Below are 18,441 nucleotides of genomic sequence, written 5' to 3'. Positions count from 1 at the left end.
GAAAGGAAAGGAAAGGAAAGGAAAGGAAAGGAAAGGAAAGGAAAGGAAAGGAAAGGAAAGGAAAAAGGAAAAGAAAAGGGGAAAGGGAAGGAAAAAAGGAAGGAAAAAGGAAGGGGAATTCCTGGTGAGCCCCACGTGTGTGAGCACAAACTTGAGCTCCTGCTGCCAGTGCTGAGGGGTCCCTGCAGTGTCCCTAAATCCCTAAATCCCATTTTTCCATGGTTTGCTGTGTGTCCTGCCCGGGCAGAGCCTGGCCCAGCCCTGCAGTGTCCCTAAATCCCATTTTTCCCATTTTCCCTGTTTTCCTGTGTCCTGCCCTGGCAGAGCCTGGCCCAGCCGCATTCCCCAAGTGCCAGCTGCTCCTGGAGGGGGGCAGCGTGAGTACATCCCAAATTCCTGAAACATTTCCCAAAATCTTGGGATTCCACATCCCAAACATTCCCCAGAATTGTGGAATTTCACATCCCCAAATTCCCCAAAATCATGGAATTCCATGCTTGGATAAAGGAATTCTGCCATGTCTTTTTCCATCCTGGAATTCCCGTGGATTGATAAATAACAAGTGCCAGCTGCTCCTCAAGAGAGGCTGCTTGAGTATCCCAAATTCCCCCAAAATAATGGAATTCCACATCCCAAAAATTCCTGGCAATTTCTGCAGAATTCCTGAAAAGTTCCTGCAAAAATTCCTGTAAATTCTTGCAGAGTTCCTTTCAATTCCTGCAGAATTCCTGCAAAAAATTCCTGTAAATTCCTGAAAAATTCCTGTAAATTCCTGAAAAATTCCCGTGAATTCCTGTAAAATTTCCTGTATATTCTTGCAAATTCCTGCAAAATTCCTGTAAACTCCTGAAAAATTCTTGTAAATTGCTGCGTAATTTCTCTGCAGTGTCCCTAAATCCCATTTTTCCCTGTTTTTCTGTGTTTCCTGCCCGGGCAGAGCCTGGCCCAGCTGGAGAACCTGTGCAAGCAGCTCTATGAGACCACGGACACGGGCACGCGCCTGCAGGCCGAGAAGGCCCTGGTGGAGTTCACCAACAGCCCCGACTGCCTGAGCAAGTGCCAGCTGCTCCTGGAGAGAGGCAGCGTGAGTACATCCCAAACATTCCCAAACATTCCCCAAAGTCATGGAATTTTGTGTTCTGGCGAGGTTCACCAACATGCCCCAAGTGCCAGCTGCTCCTGGAGAGAGGCAGCGTGAGTACATCCCAAACATTCCCCAAAATCATGGAATTCCACATCCCAAACATTCCCCAAAATCATGGAATTCCATGTCCTGGTGGGGTTCACCAACATTCCCCAAGTGCCAGCTGCTCCTCGAGAGAGGCAGTGTGAGTACATCCTAAATATTGCCAAACATTCCTCAAAAATTTCCTAAAAATCCCCAAAATCATGGGATTCCACGTCCCCAAAATTCCCCAAAATCATGGAATTTCACATCCCAAAGATTCCCTAAAATCATGGGATTCCATGCCCTGGTGGAGTTCAACAACATTTCCCATGTGTCAGCTGCTCCTCGAGAGAGGCAGCGTGAGTACATCCCACACATTCCCCAGAATTCCCAAAAATTCCCCAAAATCATGGAATTCTACATCCCAAACATTCCCCAAAATCATGGAATTCCACGTCCCCAAAATTCCCCAAAATCATGGGATTCCACATCCCCAAAGTCATGGCATTCCATGCCCTGGTGGGGTTCACCAACATGCCCCAAGTGCCAGCTGCTCCTGGAGGGAGGCAGCGTGAGTGCATCCCAAATTCCTGAAACATTTCCCAAAATCTTGGGATTACACATCCCAAACATTCCCCAGAATTGTGGAATTTCACATCCCCAAATTCCTCAAAATCATGGAATTCCATGCTTGGATAAAGGAATTCTGCCATGTCTTTTTCCATCCTGGAATTCCCGTGGGTTGATAAATAACAAGTGCCAGCTGCTCCTCAAGAGAGGGAGTGTGAGTGCATCCCAAATTCCCCCAAATAATGGAATTCCACATCCCAAAAATTCCTGGGAATTTCTGCAGAATTCCTTTCAATTTCTGCAAAATTCCTGCAGAATTCCTGCAAAATTCCTGTAAATTCCTGAAAAATTCCCGTGAATTCCTGTAAAATTTATGAAAAATTCCTGTATATTCCTGCAAATTCCTGAAAAATTCCTGTAAAGTTTCTGCAAAATTCCTGTAAATTCCAGAAAAAATCCTGTAAATTCCAGGAAAATTCTTGTAAATTGCTGCGTAATTTCTGTAAATTCCTGTAAAACTTCGGGGTTTTATCCCAGGATAGTTGGAATTCTTGGGAATTTTTGGATTTCATCCACGTCCTTCCATGGTGGGAGCTGCTTCCCTTCAATTCCCAAGCTGGAATTTGCTTCAGACCCATTTCTTCTCCATGAATTAAAATTCCTTTTGTTGTTTTTTGGGAATTTTTTCCCTTTTCTCCCTTTTTTCCAGTCCTCCTACTCGCAGCTGCTGGCGGCCACCTGCCTTACCAAACTGGTGTCACGCACAAACAACCCCCTGCCGCTGGAGCAGCGCATCGACATCCGTGAGTGCCGGGGTTATCCAAAGTACCCTTGGGATGGCCAGAATCCTTGGGATTGGCCAAAATATCCTTGGGAAGCTGCTGGCGGCCACCTGCCTTACCAAACTGGTGTCACGCACAAACAACCCCCTGCCGCTGGAGCAGCGCATCGACATCCGTGAGTGCCGGGGTTATCCAAAGTACCCTTGGGATTGGCCAAAATCCTTGGGATTGGCCAAAATCCTTGGGATTGGCCAAAATCCTTGGGATTGACCTGAAATACCCTTGGGATTGTTCAAAAAATCCTTGGGATTGGCCAAAATATCCTTGGGATTGACCAGAAATCCTTGGGATTGGCCCAAAATCCTTGGGATTGACCTGAAATACCCTTGGGATTGGCCAAAATATCCTTGGGATTGACCCGAAATCCTTGGGATTACCCAAAATACCATTGGGATTGACCAGAAATCCTTGGGATTGACCAGAATACCCTTGGGATTATCCCGAACTACCATTGGGATTGTCCAAAATACCCTTGGGACTGGCCAAAATATCCTTGGGATTGGCCAGAAATCCTTGGGACTGGCCAAAATATCCTTGGGACTGGCCAGAATCCTTGGGATTGACCAGAAATCCTTGAGATTGTCCAAAATCCTTGGGATTGTCCAAAACTACCCTTGGGATTGTTCAAAAAATCCTTGGGATTGACCAAAAAACCCTTGGGATTGACGAAAAAATCCTTGGGATTGACCTGAAATACCCTTGGGACTGGCCAAAATATCCTTGGGATTGCCCAGAATCCTTGGGATTGTCCAAAATATCCTTGGGATTGGCCCAAATCCTTGGGATTGGCCTGAAATACCCTTGGGATTGTCCCAAAAATCCTTGGGATTGACAAAAATATCCTTGTGATTGTTCCAAAATACCCTTGGGATTGGCCCAAAATACCCTTGGGATTGTCCAAAAACCCTTGGGACTGGACTCAGTGACCTTGGAGGGTTTTTCCAGCCCACAGAATTCCCAGAGTTTTGGAGTTGATGGAGAAAACAAAGGAGGTTTCGGGTGGGAATTTCACCCTTTTTCCAGGTTTATTCCGGGGCTAAATCCAACCCTTTCCCAGGGCTAAATCCAGCCTTTTCCCAGGTTTATTCCAGGGCTAAATCCAGACCTTCCTGGGTCTATTCCGGAGCTAAATCCAGCCTTTTCCCAGGGCTAAATAAATCTTTTCCCGGGTTTATTCCAGAGCTAAACCCAACCCTTTTCCAAGTGTGTTCCAGGGCTAAATCCAACCTTTTCCCAGGGCTAAATCCAGCCTTTTTCCAGGTTTATTCCAAGGCTAAATCCAACCCTTTTCCAAGTGTGTTCCAGGGCTAAATCCAGCCCTTTCCCAGTATCTTAAATTCCCAAGTTTCTTCCCAACATTTCTCTCTTATTCCTGACATTTCTCCCAACTTCCCCCACTCAGACCAAGCTCCCCAAAGCTCCTTTTCCTTCGGGCCATTCCCACAGGGAATTTTGCCTCCTGCTCCATTTTGCCCCTGTTTTCCAGGGAATTATGTGCTGAACTACCTGGCCACGAGGCCGAAGCTGGCGACGTTCGTGACGCAGGCGCTGATCCAGCTCTACGCCAGGATCACCAAGCTGGGCTGGTTCGACTGCCAGAAGGACGAGTACGTCTTCAGGAACGTCATCAACGACGTCACCCGCTTCCTGCAGGTCAGATTCCCTCCTCAGAATTCCCAGGAATCACCAAAATCCAGGAGTTTGGATGTGGCCTGAAGGAGTTCGGGTTCTTCCAGAGCGGTGTTTTCAGCTGGGGCTTCTGAGGGTGAAGAGCTCCTTAAAAGTCAGGGAGTTGTTCCTGGGAGTTGGGAATTGTTCCTGGATGCTCCCAGCTTTGCACCAGGTTCTTGCAGGTCAGATTCCCTCCTCAGAATTCCCAGGATTCACCAAAATCCAGGAGTTTGTAGATGGCATTGAAGAGTCTGGGCTCTTCTGTAGCGGTGTATTCAGCAGGGAATTCTGAGGGGAAACAGCTCCTTAAAAGTCAGGGAGTTGTTCCTGGGAGCAGGGAATTATTCCTGGATGCTCCCAGCTTTACTCCAGGTTCCTGCAGGTCAGATTCCCTCCTCAGAATTCCCAGGATTCACCAAAATCCGGGAGTTTGCAGGTGGCCTGAAGGAGTTCAGGTTCTTCCAGAGCGGTGTTTTCAGCAGGGGCTTCTGAGGGTGAAGAGCTCCTTAAAAATTTGGGGAGTAGGGAATTGTTCCTGGATGCTCTGTACCAGGTCCTTGCAGGTCAGATTCCCTCCTCAGAATTCCCAGGAATCACCAAAATCTGGGAGTTTGGAGGTGGAGAGGAGGAGTTTGGGTTCTTCCATAGCGGTGTTTTCAGCAGGGAATTCTGAGGGTGAAGAGCTCCTTAAAAGTCAGAAAATTGTTTCAGAGAGCAGGGAATTGTTCCTGGGTGCTCTCAGCTCTGCACCAAGTTCCTGCAGGTCAGATTCCCTCCTCAGAATTCCCAGGATTCACCAAAATCCAGGAGTTTGCAGGTGGTGTGAAGGAGTTCAGGCCTTTCCACGTTGGTGGTTTTCAGCAGGGGCTTCTGAGGGTAAAAGAGCTCTTTAAAAATTCAGGGAGCAGGGAATTGCTTTAGGGAGCAGGGAATTGTTTTAGGGAGCAGGGAATTGTTTTAGGGAGCAGGGAATTGTTTTAGGGAGCAGGGAATTGTTTTAGGGAGCAGGGAATTGCTTCTGCTGGCAGAGAATTGTTTCCAGGAGCAGGGATTTGTTTCTGGATGCTCCAGCCTTTAGGATCCATCTTTTCCACCCTGTGGAAAAATCCACTCTGTGGATGGGTAGAAAATCAATGAATTTTTTGCTTTGTTTTTCCTTTCCTATCCATGGGAATCACATTTCATCTTTAGCTCTTTAAAAATTCAGGATGCAGGGCATTGTTTGTGCTGGCAGAGAATTGTTTCCAGGAGCAGGGATTTGCTTCTGGATCCTTCAGCCTTTAGGATCCAACTTCTCCAACCTCAAATCCACCCCGTGGATATTCCTGATATTTCTTTCAACTTCCTGCATTCATTGACTCAAACAGCCTCCCAAAATCTCTTTTTTTTTTTTTTTTTTTGATAAGGAATAAGTTTTTCTAGCCAAGAATTTTTCCAAGGAAAAACAAAAAAAAAAGGAATTTTTCCAAAAAAAAGCTGTGCCTTTGCCTCCCCAGGACAGTGTAGAGCACTGCATCATAGGAGTGACAATCCTGTCCCAACTAACGAATGAAATTAATCAAGTAAGTGCTACAGCCTTCCTCAGTGAAGTAAGTGTCCAATTTTCTCATTCATATTGTTGTGTCCTGCCTTTTCCAGGGTTTTTTTTTGGGAATTTCGCTGTCTGGGAGGTGTTCAGGGGGGATTTTCGTGTTTGTTGGGGTTTTGTTGTTGTTGTTTTCTCATTCCCTGTTTGTGGTGAGATGCTCAGAGCTCCTGTCTGGAAGGATTGTTTTGTTTCATTGGCATCTTCATCTTTTCCCATATTTTGGTGTGGTTTTCTGGGATGAGAAGGGAAAAAAAAAAAACAACAAGGAAAATTAATTATTTAGTGAGGATGAGTGGGAGAACTTTCTGTTGTCAGCCCCTCATACTGACCAGCAAGAAAAAACCAGAATTTTCCAACATGCCCATTTTTAAAGCATCCCTTTCATTCAGGATGAAACTCTGAATGAATTTCTGGGATAAAATTCCCAGAAATCCTGCTGGATTCTCAGGTTGTGTCCCTTTCCCAGCCCCTGGCCAGGCCCAATGCTGGCCCAGCTTTTCCAGAGGATTTAAGATCTCTCCAAGGCTGTGCTCTGGAATTCCTCTGGAATTGCTGCTGGAAACTGGAATAAGCACCTTTACCTGCTGCTATCCCAATTTTCATGGGTTTTCCCTGATTTTTTCCACGATTTTTCCCTCAGGCAGGCGGATTTTGCTGCAGTCCTGAGGGTCACAATGTGTGGAAAAGTCTCTGGTTTTCAGCCCCTCCTTCTCGAAAATTTTCCAACTCTGCCTATTTTTAAAGCATCCCTTTCATCCAGGATAAAACTCTGAATGGATTTCTGGGATAAAATTCCCAGAAACCCTTCAGGACTCTCTGGGCCATGTCCCTTTCCCAGCCCCTGGCCAGGCCCAATCCTGGCCCAGCTTTTCCAGAGGATTTAAGATCCCTCAAAGGCTGTGCTCTGGAATTCCTCTGGAATTGCTGCTGGAAACTGGGATGAGCAGCTTTACCTACTGCTATCCCAATTTTCATGGTTTTTCCATGTTTTTTTGATGTTTTTTCAGTGGGTTTCCCTCAGGCATGCAGATTTTGCTCCAGTCCGGAGGGTCACAATGAGTGGGAAAGTCTCTGATTTTCAGCCCCTCCTTCTCAAAAATTTTCCAACTCTGCCTATTTTTAAAGCATCCCTTTCATCCAGGATAAAACTCTGAATGGATTTCTGGGATAAAATTCCCAGAAATCCTGCTGGATTCTCCGGGCCGTGTCTCTTTCCCAGCCCCTGAGGCCTGGCCAGGCCCAATGCTGGCCCAGCTTTTCCAGAGGATTTAAGATCTCTCCAGGGCTGTGCTCTGGAATTTCCTCTGGAATTGCTGCTGGAAACTGGGATGAGCAGCTTTACCTACTGCTATCCCAATTTTCATGGGTTTTCCATGTTTTTTTGATGTTTTTTTCAGTGGTTTTCCCTCAGGCAGGCAGATTTTGCTGCAGTCCTGAGGGTCACAATGAGTGGAAAAGTCTCTGATTTTCTTTAAAAAAAAACCAGGTGGAAAAAATTATTTTTTTTTGTCTCATTAAGTAACTAACTTCAGATTTCCCTGGGATCTTGCTTAATCCAGAGAAATCCTGGAGGGATTAAATTGGTGTCAGAACTGGAAATTCATTGATTTAATCCAAATTTACTGATTTAAGCCAAGTTCACCAATTTAAGCACAGTTTAGTGATTTAAGCTGAATTCCGTGTTTTAAGTCCAATTCACTGTGGTGAAGAAATCCCATTTTCCCAAGGCCAGAAATGAAGGGGATTTTCCATCCCCACAGAGGGCTTGAAATGGGAATTAAATAATGTTCATTTTCCTAAACTCCCTGAAATGCCAACAATCTGAGCTGAGGAATAATTTGGGTATTAAAGCACCTGAAAGTTTAGGATCTGTTGGGGCTTTTCCTTCTACAAAGTAAAGGATGGGAATTTTGGGGTCCTTCATGGAATTGTTGGGAAAACTCAGGTTTAAAATCCAAAGTAGGAGCTGTCCTGCTTCATCAAATACTGGAGGAGGGGTTTGGAAATTGAAATTTAACTTTATTAAATTTCAATTTCATTAATTATTTCAATTTTTAATTGAAAGTTCAATTCTATAATTTTAATTCACTGTTTATTAAATTTGATTTAGTTTAAATAGTAAAATATAAACATTTCCAAGTGGATATTTATGCAGGAATTCTGCATCCCACTGGGATAATCCAGTACCCATCCCAGGCAGGTAGAAGTTGGCTGGGATTGATGGCAAAAATGGGAATTTTTCCTCATTTTTCCCCTTTTCATGAGGAAAAAAAATCTGAGTTTTGCTGTTCCCCAGCTCTGGGATGCAGTGTCAGATCCAGGACTGGAATTTATCCCACAGAACAGCAAAATCCAAGCTGGATAACTCCTTCCAGTTCCCTTCTCCATCTGGAATTTTAATTCCTGTTCTTCATCCCTGTGTGCCCAGCAGCTCCAGGAGGGATTGAACCCTTTGGAGTTCCCATTCCTAAAATCTAAAAAAAACCCCTTTTTTTTTTTGGGGGCAAAGATTGAAGGAAAAAATTTTGGGCAATGATTTGGGCAAAAATTGAAGGAATAAATTGGGAATAAACCCAGCCCAGCTGTGTGAACACAACACCAGGAATGTGAATTTTTCCATGGAAAAACTGGAGAATTGCATCCCGCTGGTTTTGGGGAGGGAAATCTCAATTTCCTGGGATTCCTGCTGCTTTTCCTGCTTTTCCTGCTGTGCTCCCAGAGCTCTGAGCCCGGCTTGTCTCCCTGCAGGCAGACACCACCCACCCCCTGACCAAGCACAGGAAAATCGCCTCTTCCTTCCGGGATTCCTCGTTATTTGATATTTTCACCCTGTCCTGCAGTTTACTGAAACAGGTAAGGAAGGTTTGGGAAGCTTTTTTTTGGGAAGTGGAATGTTGGGGTGAAGTTCCTTCCTGGAATGAGCATTTGTGTCCTGAAAAAATTCTGGTTTTGGGGTTGTTCTTCAAGGAAAAAGTGGATTAATTAATGAAGTTTTGCTTCCTAAATAAATCTGTATTAATAAATAGATGTTATTTAATTAATATATATTTAGTAGACTTTCTTTAAATAAGAATTTTTCAATATATTTTAATTAAATAATAAGTAAAAAATTGAGAAATCAAACTCTTCTCTACAATTCCAGCTGCAAATAAATCCTTGGATCCTGAGCCTGGGGTTAATCTTCTCTGTTCTTTCTCAAGGAAAACTTCCTTAATTAATAATTTTTTTTCTTCCTAAAGAAATCAATATTAATAAATATATTTTATTTAAGTAGTACATATTAAATAGATTTTATTTAGGTAATATATAGAAAATAAACCCAGAAATCAAATTCTTCTCTACAATTCCAGCTGCAAACAAATTCCTGAGCCTGGGGTTAAAGTTCCCTGGCTTAAAGCATCAGGAGAGAAAGGAAAATTTGGGTTTCTGTTTTAAATATCTGTGACAAATGAGTCCTTGTCCCAGTTTTATCCCAGATTTTATCCCAGTTTTCCTCATTCCTGTGGGAAGGAGGGCACAGGATTCCTGTCAGAGAGGAAAGGGTTTTGTGTTTATCATTATTGAGACTTCCATGATCTCCTGGATCCCTCAGTCCTCATCCCTGTGCACTTCAGGGAGGGAAATGGGAATGCTGCCTCTTATTCCTGTCGTGGAGAATCTCTGGGATTTTATTTATGCTGGAATATATTTATTTTATTTATTTAATTTTTTTAAAATTTATTTCTTTTTATTTATTTCATTTATGCCTCACCACCTATAAAAACACACCCACTGCTCATTCCACAAAGCCCCATCCTGCCTCAAATAAAATCCCACCTCAATTCAGCCGCCACCTGGATTTATTTAATTTTTTTTCCCTTTTCCCTGCCTTGATCCCATGTTTCCCACAGGCTTCTGGGAAGAACCTGAACCTGAACGATGAGAGCCAGCACGGGCTGCTGATGCAGCTCCTCAAGCTCACCCACAACTGCCTGAACTTCGATTTCATCGGCACCTCCACGGACGAGTCCTCGGATGATCTTTGCACTGTGCAGATCCCAACCAGTTGGAGATCAGGTGATCCCACAGGATCCCACCTGGAAAACGCTCCAGTTTTTGGTTTTTTTAGAAATAAACCCCCAGGGTGTAAAGCCAGAGGTTCAACTCAGCCCTAAACCCACCTGATTCGTTTTTGGGGGATTTTATGTTGCTTTTAAATCCCCTTTTCCCTTCCAGTCTTTCACCTCTTGTTCCAAAAACCAGGAGAAAAAGATTTTAAAAAAAACTAGGGAATAACTTGGCACCTTTTTCCCACATCCTGCTGTTCCCAGCAGGCATTTGACAGGCACAGATTGTGTTCTTAAAATACCTTCCTGTCATTTTCTCCCAGTTCCAAGCACCAGTGGGTGACTCAATTTCTAGGAAAGGCATTTGCCTTAAAAATACAAAATCCTGGGAGAATTTTTCTTGGGATTGTGGTGCTTTGGTGTGACAAATCCATGTGCCACGAGTGGTAAAATAAGGATTAGACCTGTGGGAAGCTGTAAATGGAGGTAAAATCCTCTTTTCTCTTGCAGCATTCTTGGATTCTTCGACCCTTCAGTTGTTTTTTGATCTTTATCATTCCATCCCTCCTTCATTTTCTCCTCTGGTAAGTCCAGGGTTTATTTTCCATTATTTTAGGATTCCTCTGGGAGATTCCCTGGGGATTCAGGTGCCCCAGGTTGTACTGAAGTGTCCAAATGCTGCTGAGAGTTTTGAAGCATCTCTGAGGTTGGACTTTCCCTAAAAGCACTTTTTTGCTGAAATTTCCACCTCCCTTCTCCTCACATAGCTTGGAATCTTCTATTTGCTCATCCCCTTGGGGGAGCAACTCCTGTTATTCCCAAACCAAGTCCTAAAACCACACCAGGAATAGGGGAGCAAATCTGGGAACACCCCCAGGAATGGAATTTCTCCTTCCAACCTTCCAAATGAGGCCGTGTCCCATTGGGGTGAAAGAGCCAAGAGCACAACTGAGCTAAAAGTTGGATTATTTCTTCTGGAAAAATAAAACGTTGATTTCTTTTGGAAAAATAATATAAAAATGTCTTTCAGATGTTTTTCTGATACATATTTCCCATAATTAAAAAACAAGTGAAGAGGCTGAGTGAAAACAAGGCTGAGAGGGAAGGGCCTTCAGAGGGAATTTTTCCATGGAGACTCCACTTATTCTGATGGGGAGTTGGTGGCTAATCCTGAATTTCAAGCCTTAAATATTCAGGAGAGATTTGAGGTGTGAGAATCCATTTTTTGAATGGAAATCTGAAATTATTCCATTGGAATGCTCATCCCTGGAGCTGTCCAGGGAAAGCTTGGACATGGCACTCAGAGCTCTGGGGATCAAAGAGGACTCTGGGATCAAAGGTGGGGATCAAAGGTTGGACTCTGACCTTGGAGGGCTTTTCCAACCTCAGAAATTCCATAATTCTGTGATTTTTGGGATGGAACTGTTGCTTTGGGTGCTGTGATTTCTTTCTCCTCTGCAGAGACGAAGGAGCTGTTTGGTCCCTAAAGAAGCACCAAACCTCAATCCCTGCTTGTGTCATGAGGGGAATATTTCTTCATTTCCTTGTTTTCATCCCTGGTTTTGTGTTTATTCCCATTTTTCTGTGTCCTGGCAGGTTTTATCCTGCTTGGTGCAGATTGCCTCTGTGCGCCGCTCCCTCTTCAACAATGCCGAGAGGGCAAAGTTCTTATCTCACCTGGTGGATGGAGTGAAACGGATACTGGAAAACCCCCAGGTGAGTATTCCAGGGGGAAACTGAGGCTCTGCGTTCTCTCCAGCACGTTTCATCTCAAAAAATCCTTTTCATGGATTTCATGGAAAAAATTTCATGGAAAAAAATCCTTTTTGATGTCCCACTTGGACACTTGGCAAAGTGCAGTGTTGTCCTGCTCTTCCCTTTTCCCACCATTCCACCACCAAGGAAGGTTCATGGTGGATATTAGGAAAAATTTCTCCATTGGAAGAGTATTTAAGGGCTGGAACCTTCCCTGGAAGTGCCCAAAAACCAGTAAATGTGGCAATTGCTGACTGGGCAGAGTGGGATTTGTTGAGATCTTAGCCTTGTTGTTGGAGCTCTCCAATTCCATGATTATCCGAGCCTCTGGCAGGGAGCAGCAGAGCTGCTCCTGTAGGAGCAATTCTCCATTGGAAAGGTATTTAAGGACTGGAAACATCCCTGGAAATGACCAAAATCCAGGAAATGTGGCAATTGCTGACCTGGTTTAACGGGCAGAGTGGGATTTGTTGGGAGCTTGGGCTTGCTCTTGGAGCTGTCTCTGATTCCATGATGATCTGAGCCTCTGACAGGGACAGCAGAGCTGCTCCTGAGTCCCCCTCCTCTTTTTGTCCCCTCAGAGTTTGTCAGACCCCAACAATTACCACGAGTTCTGCCGGCTGCTGGCCCGGTTGAAAAGCAATTACCAACTGGGAGAGCTGGTGAAGGTGGAGAACTACCCCGAGGTGATCCGGCTCATCGCCAACTTCACCGTCACCAGCCTGCAGGTACAGCCCTTCCTGCCCTTTGGGTTCCCTGGAAGCAGGGAATTGTTACAGAAATCCCTCATGGATCATCCTCTGAATTCCTGAATGGAATCTATGTGGGAAGGCAGAGTTGTTGCCATGCCTTCAGAGGCTTTTCCATATCCTGGCAGGGAATTAAAAAAACGTGTTAAATAAGGTTTATTTTTAGGACTCTGTCTCATTTCACTGTTGCAATGCACTCAGGGAGATTGGGAGGAATTGGAATATCATGGATATTCCCACTGAGTTTTCCAGCTGTGCGTACAGCTCACAGCCACAGCCCTGCACAGGAGAAGGTTTAAAAAATAAACTCCTTTGTTTGTGGAATTGGAATTCCTGGGAAGCAGCTCAGGCTGTGCAGTGTGTGGGAGCTGGAGGAGGCCTGGGATTCAGCTGCATGTCTTGGGAATTTGGGATTATCTCCCAGTGTTTCCTGAGTGCTGGGAATGACTGATCCACGTGTGCCCTGAAATTCCTGGTTCATTTGGCAGCCAGGCCAGTGCAAGGTGCAACAAGCTGAGCTTTAAACCCCTTCCAACCCAAATCCTGTGGGAAAAACTGGAGTCAAACAATACAAATCATAACTCCCTGGCTTGTTTTCCTTCTCTTTTCGCTCTGGAAGCACTGGGAATTTACTCCCAACAGTGTGCTCTGAAATTCCTGGTTAATTTGTCAATCAGGCCATTAAAGATATTGTCCAATGGGAGGTGCTTTAAATGGCTTCCAACCCAAATTCTGTGGGAAAAACTCAAGTCAAACAACACAAATCATAACTTCCTGCTTTGTTTTCCTTGTCTTTTCCCTCTGGAAGCACTGGGAATTTGCTCCTTACAGTGTTCCCTGAAATTCCTGGTTAATGTAGCAACCAGGCCATTGAAGGCCAGTGGAAGGTGCAGCGAGCTGAACTTGAAACCCCTTGCAACCCAAATTCTGTGGGAAAAACTTAAGCAGCACAAATCATATGTTCCTGGCTTGTTTTCCTTCTTTTTTCCCTCTGGAAGCACTGGGAATTTGCTCCCAACAATGTGTCCTGGAATTCCTGGCTAATTAGGTAACAAGGCCAATGGAAGGAACTGAGCTTTAAGCACCTTCTAAGCCAAATTCTGAGGGAAAGACTTAAATCAAACAACACAAATCATAACTCCCTGGTTTATTTTCCTTCTCCTTTCCCTCTGGAAGCACTGGGAATTTACTAACAACAGCGTGCTCTTCCTAGTGAAGTTCCTAATTAATTTGGCCACCAGGCCAATGGATGGTGCAGCGAGCTGAGCTTTGAACCCCTTGCAACCAAAATTCTGTGGGAAAAACTTAAATCCACAAATCATATGTTCCTGCCTTGTTTTCCGTCTTTTTTCCCTCTGGAAGCACTGGGAATTTACTCCCAACAGTGTGCTCTGAAATTCCTGGTTAATTTGGTAACCAGGCCATTAAAAGCTATGGGAAGGTGCAGCGAGGTGAGCATTAAACATCTTCCAGCTCAAATTCTGTGGGAAAAAATCAAGTCAAACAGCACAAATCATAACTCCCTGCCTTCTTTTCCATTGCTGGAGACCTACACGCCCGAGGTGACCAAAGCCTACATCACCTCCCGCCTGGAATCCGTGCACATCATCCTCAGGTGAGGCCGTCCCACGCCTGGCAGCTCCTGCTGATCCTAAGGCTGGGAAAAGTGGGGTGTTCCCCCTGGAGAGGACATGGCTGAGGTGGCACGGAGGGAGCTGTCCCTGCCCATGGCAGGGGGCAGGATGGGCCGGGATTTAAGCTCTTTCCAACACAAATCATAACTCACTGCTTTGTTTTCCTTCTTTTTTTCCCTCTGGAAGCACTGGGAATTTGCTCACAATGATGTGCTCTGAAATTCCTGGTTTATTTGGCAACCAGTGGAATGTGGAAGGAACTGAGCTTTAAACACCTTCCAACCCAAATTCTGTGGGAAAAACTTAAACAACACAATCACAACTCCCTGGTTTCCTTCTTTTTTCTCCTCTGGAAGCACTAGGAATTTGCTCCCAATGGTGTGCCCTGAAATTCCTGGTTAATTTGGCAACCAAGCCATTAAAGGCCAGTGGAAGGTGCAGTGAGCTGAGCTTTAAATCCTTGTTGTCCAAATTCTGTGGGAAAAACTTAAGTCAAACAACACAAATCATGTTCCTGCTTTGTTTTCCTTCTTTTTTCCCTCTGGAAGCACTGGGAATTTGCTCCCAACAGTGTGCCTTGAAATTCCTGGTTAGTTTAGCAACCAGGCCATTAAAGATGTTGTCCAATGGAAAGTCCTTGAAACCTTTTCCAGCCCAAATTCTGTGGGAAAAACTCAAGTCAAACAACACAAATCATGTTCCTGCCTTGTTTTCCTTCTTGTTTCCCCTTGGAAGCGCTGGGAATTTGCTCCCAACAGTGTGCCTTGAAATTCCTGGTTAGTTTAAAGATGTTGTCCAATGGAGGATCCTTGAAACCTTTTCCAGCCCAAATTCTGTGGGGAAAACTTAAACCATTCCATGATTGTGCGAATTCCAACCCACATCTCCAACACCCCTGGCAGTAAAACCAGGGATCTGCTGCTCCTGGGACGCCCTGCTCCATTTCCCACGTGCTTTTTGCAGGGATGGCCTGGAGGACCCTCTGGAGGACACGGGGCTGGTGCAGCAGCAGCTGGACCAGCTGTCCACCATCGGGCGCTGCGAGTACGAGAAGACGTGCGCGCTGCTGGTGCAGCTCTTCGACCAGGCCGCCCAGTCCTACCAGGAGCTGCTGCAGAGCGCCAGCGCCAGCCCCATGGACCTGGCCGTGCAGGAAGGTCAGCCCTGGCACGGCTCCGGGCTCCTTCCCAAAGGGACTGGCCTGGAAAATCCCTGCGCAGGGGAGGGATGGCGTGGTTGCTCCGTGGGAGGGGTTCCCTGTCCAGTGCTGCCCATCCCATGCCATGGATCCCAGTCCTATCATAAATCCCATCCCATGGATCCAAATCCCATCCCATGGATCCCATCCCATGGATCCAAATCCCATCCCATGGATCCAAATCCCATCCCATGGATCCCATCCCACAGATCCCAATCCCATGGATACCAATCCCATCCCATGGATCCCATCCCCTGGATCTCATCCCATAGATCCCAATCCCATCCCAAGAATCCCAATCCTATCATAAATCCTATCCCATCCCATGGATCCCAGTCCTATCCCATGGATCCCAATCCTATCCCATGGATCCCACCCCATCCGTGGCCCCACCAGCCCCGAGGACCCGGCTGTGCAGGAAGCTCAGCCCTGGCACGGGTGGGGGCTCCCCAAAGGAACTGGCCTGGAAAATCCCTGCACGGGGGAGGAATTCCCAGGATTTGGGGAAATTTAGGATATTTCCTTGCCTTCCTGTCAAAGTTATGAGGGTGTTCAACCCATCCCATCCCATGGATCGATTTGGGGAAAAATGGATCAGTTTGGGGAAAAATTAATTTCTTTGGAGCAAAATGGATTTATTTGGGAGGAAATGGATTGATTTTGTTGAAAATGGATTTATTTTGCAAAAAACTGATTGATTTTGGGCGAGATGGCCACTAAAAGAAGAGGTGACAGCTCTGGCAGTGCCCCCTGTGCGCCCCAGAGCAGAGCGAGGTTTTCCGAGGGAAAAATGGATTTATTTGGCGGATAAATGGATTTATTCGGGGTTTCTTTTGCCGCGGGTGCCGCTGCGGGTGGCAGCCCTGACGTGTCCCCGTGTCCCCAGGGCGGCTGACGTGGCTGGTGTACATCATCGGCGCCGTCATCGGCGGCCGCGTGTCCTTCGCCAGCACCGACGAGCAGGACGCCATGGACGGCGAGCTGGTCTGCAGGTAGGGGGTCCCAGGGAAGCCCAGCCGGAATTCCAGGGAAATCCACACGGAATTCCAGGGAAATCCACACAGAACTCCAGTAAAATCCACCCAGGAACTCCAGGGAAATCCACCCGGGAACTCCAGGGAAACCCATCTGGGAATTCCAGGGAAATCCACCGGGATATTCCAGGGAAATCCACCCAGGAACTCCAGGGAAATCCACCCGGGAACTCCAGGGAAACCCTCACGGGAATTCCAGGGAAATCCATCCAGAAATTCCAGGGAAATCCACCCGGGAATTCCAGGGAAACCCATCCGGGAACTCCAGGGAAACCCATCTGGGAACTCCAGGGAAATCCACCCGGGAATTCCAGGGAAATCCACCCAGGAATTCCAGCAAAATCCACCGGGGAATTCCAGGGAAATCCACTGAGATATTCCAGAAAAATCCACTGGGATGTTCCAGAAAAATCCACCTGGGAATTCCAGGGAAATCCACCCGGGAACTCCAGGGAAATCCATCCAGAAATTCCAGGGAAATCCACACGGGAATTCCAGGGAAACCCATCCGGGAACTCCAGGGAAACCCATCTGGGAACTCCAGGGAAATCCACCCGGGAACTCCAGGGAAACCCACCCGGGAATTCCAGGGAAACCCACCCAGGAACTCCAGGGAAACCCATCCGGGAATTCCAGGGAAATCCACCAGGATATTCCAGGGAAATCCACCCAGGAATTCCAGCAAAATCCAGCTGGGAATTCCAGGGAAATCCACTGAGATATTCCAGAAAAATCCACCTGGGAATTCCAGCGAAATCCACTGAGATATTCCAGAAAAATCCACCTGGGAATTCCAGCGAAATCCACTGAGATATTCCAGAAAAATCCACCTGGGAATTCCAGCGAAATCCACTGAGATATTCCAGAAAAATCCACCTGGGAATTCCAGCGAAATCCACTGAGATATTCCAGAAAAATCCACTGGGATGTTCCAGAAAAATCCACCTGGGAATTCCAGGGAAATCCACCCAGGAATTCCAGAAAAACCCAGCTGGGGATCTCAGCAAAATCCACTGGGATATTCCAGCAACATCCACCCAGGAATTTCAGCAAAATCCACAAGGATATTCCAGAAAAGTCCACCCAGGAATTCCAGGGAAATCCATTCAGGAATTCCAGCAAAATCCACTGGGATATTGCAGCAAAATCCACCTGGGAATTCTAGGAAAATCCACCTGGGAATCCCAGCAAAATCCACCCAGGATATTCCATTAAATCCACCTGGGAATTCCAGCAGAATTTCAGCAAAATCCACAAGGATATTCCAGAAAAGTCCACCCAGGAATTCCAGGGAAATCTATCCAGGAATTCCAGCAAAATCCACTGGGATATTGCAGCAAAATCCACCTGGGAATTCTAGGAAAACCCACCTGGGAATTCCAGCAAAATCTGAGACACCCTAGAAAAATCCACCTGGGAACCCAGCAAAATCCACCAGGATATTCCATTAAATCCACCTGGGATATTCCACTAAACCCTGCCAGGATATTCCAGCAAATCCCACTCCCAGGAAGCTGGGAGAGCGTTACTTCCCTTTTTCCAGCTGTGATTCCAGTGGGAAATCTGTCTGGGAAGGGATGGAGGGTGCTTGGTGCTGCTGCTGATTCCCAGTGGGAATATTGGACTTGGGAATGTTGGGAATTACTGGGAATATTTGGCTTGGAAATACTGGGAATTATTTGGAATATTCCCACTGGGATTAATTATGGGGAATATTGAGCTTGGAAAGTTAGATTTTATTGTGTCATTAACTAGATTTTTGGGATTGAAATCCAATGGGAATTCAGGTTTTAACAAAGAAAAATCCCCTTTCTTGCCCCTTCTCCCCCTTGTCCCTTTTTTCCCTTTTCTCCCATTCTTCCCCCATTTCTTTCCCCCATTTATTTTCTTTCCCCCTTTTCTTCCCCCTTTTACCCCACTTTCCCCCCCATTTTCCCCTCTTCTTTCCCTCCTGTCTTTCCCTCCTTTTCCCACCTTTTCTCCCACTTTTCCCTCCCATTTCTTCCCCTTTTCTTTCCCCTTTTCCCTTTCCCCCTTTTCCTTTTCCCCCTTTCCCTTTTCCCCCTTTCCCTTTTTCCCCCTATCCCCCTTTTTCTTTCCCCCTTTTTCCCCCTTCCCCCTTTCCCTTTTCCCCCCTTTCCATTTTCCCCTTTTTCTTTCCCCCTTTTCCCCCCTTCCCCCCATTT

The 18,441-nt window shown here is 46.0% G+C and overlaps 1 protein-coding gene across 1 annotated transcript in view; it reads left to right on the top strand.

Moving 5' to 3' along the window:
* Window positions 1-928: 928 nt before the first annotated feature.
* The window catches only part of XPO7 (exportin 7), a gene marked incomplete at its 5' end in the record, with an annotated part of 39,041 nt that continues 21,528 nt past the window's right edge, over window positions 929-18,441 (top strand). The window contains 13 exon segments of the mRNA XM_039716247.1: window positions 929-1,084; window positions 2,448-2,541; window positions 4,067-4,233; window positions 5,748-5,813; window positions 8,588-8,692; window positions 9,730-9,895; window positions 10,396-10,469; window positions 11,482-11,601; window positions 12,222-12,368; window positions 13,009-13,057; window positions 13,863-14,004; window positions 14,987-15,180; window positions 16,108-16,213. Coding sequence (XP_039572181.1) covers window positions 929-1,084; window positions 2,448-2,541; window positions 4,067-4,233; window positions 5,748-5,813; window positions 8,588-8,692; window positions 9,730-9,895; window positions 10,396-10,469; window positions 11,482-11,601; window positions 12,222-12,368; window positions 13,009-13,057; window positions 13,863-14,004; window positions 14,987-15,180; window positions 16,108-16,213 — 1,586 coding nt within the window.

The sequence above is a fragment of the Passer montanus genome, unplaced genomic scaffold (assembly GCF_014805655.1).
Source record: "Passer montanus isolate IOZ18808 unplaced genomic scaffold, ASM1480565v1 scaffold101, whole genome shotgun sequence".
Lineage (NCBI taxonomy): Eukaryota > Metazoa > Chordata > Aves > Passeriformes > Passeridae > Passer > Passer montanus.
The sequence above is the reverse complement of the archived record's forward strand: the minus strand, read 5'-3'. Positions and strand labels throughout refer to the sequence as shown.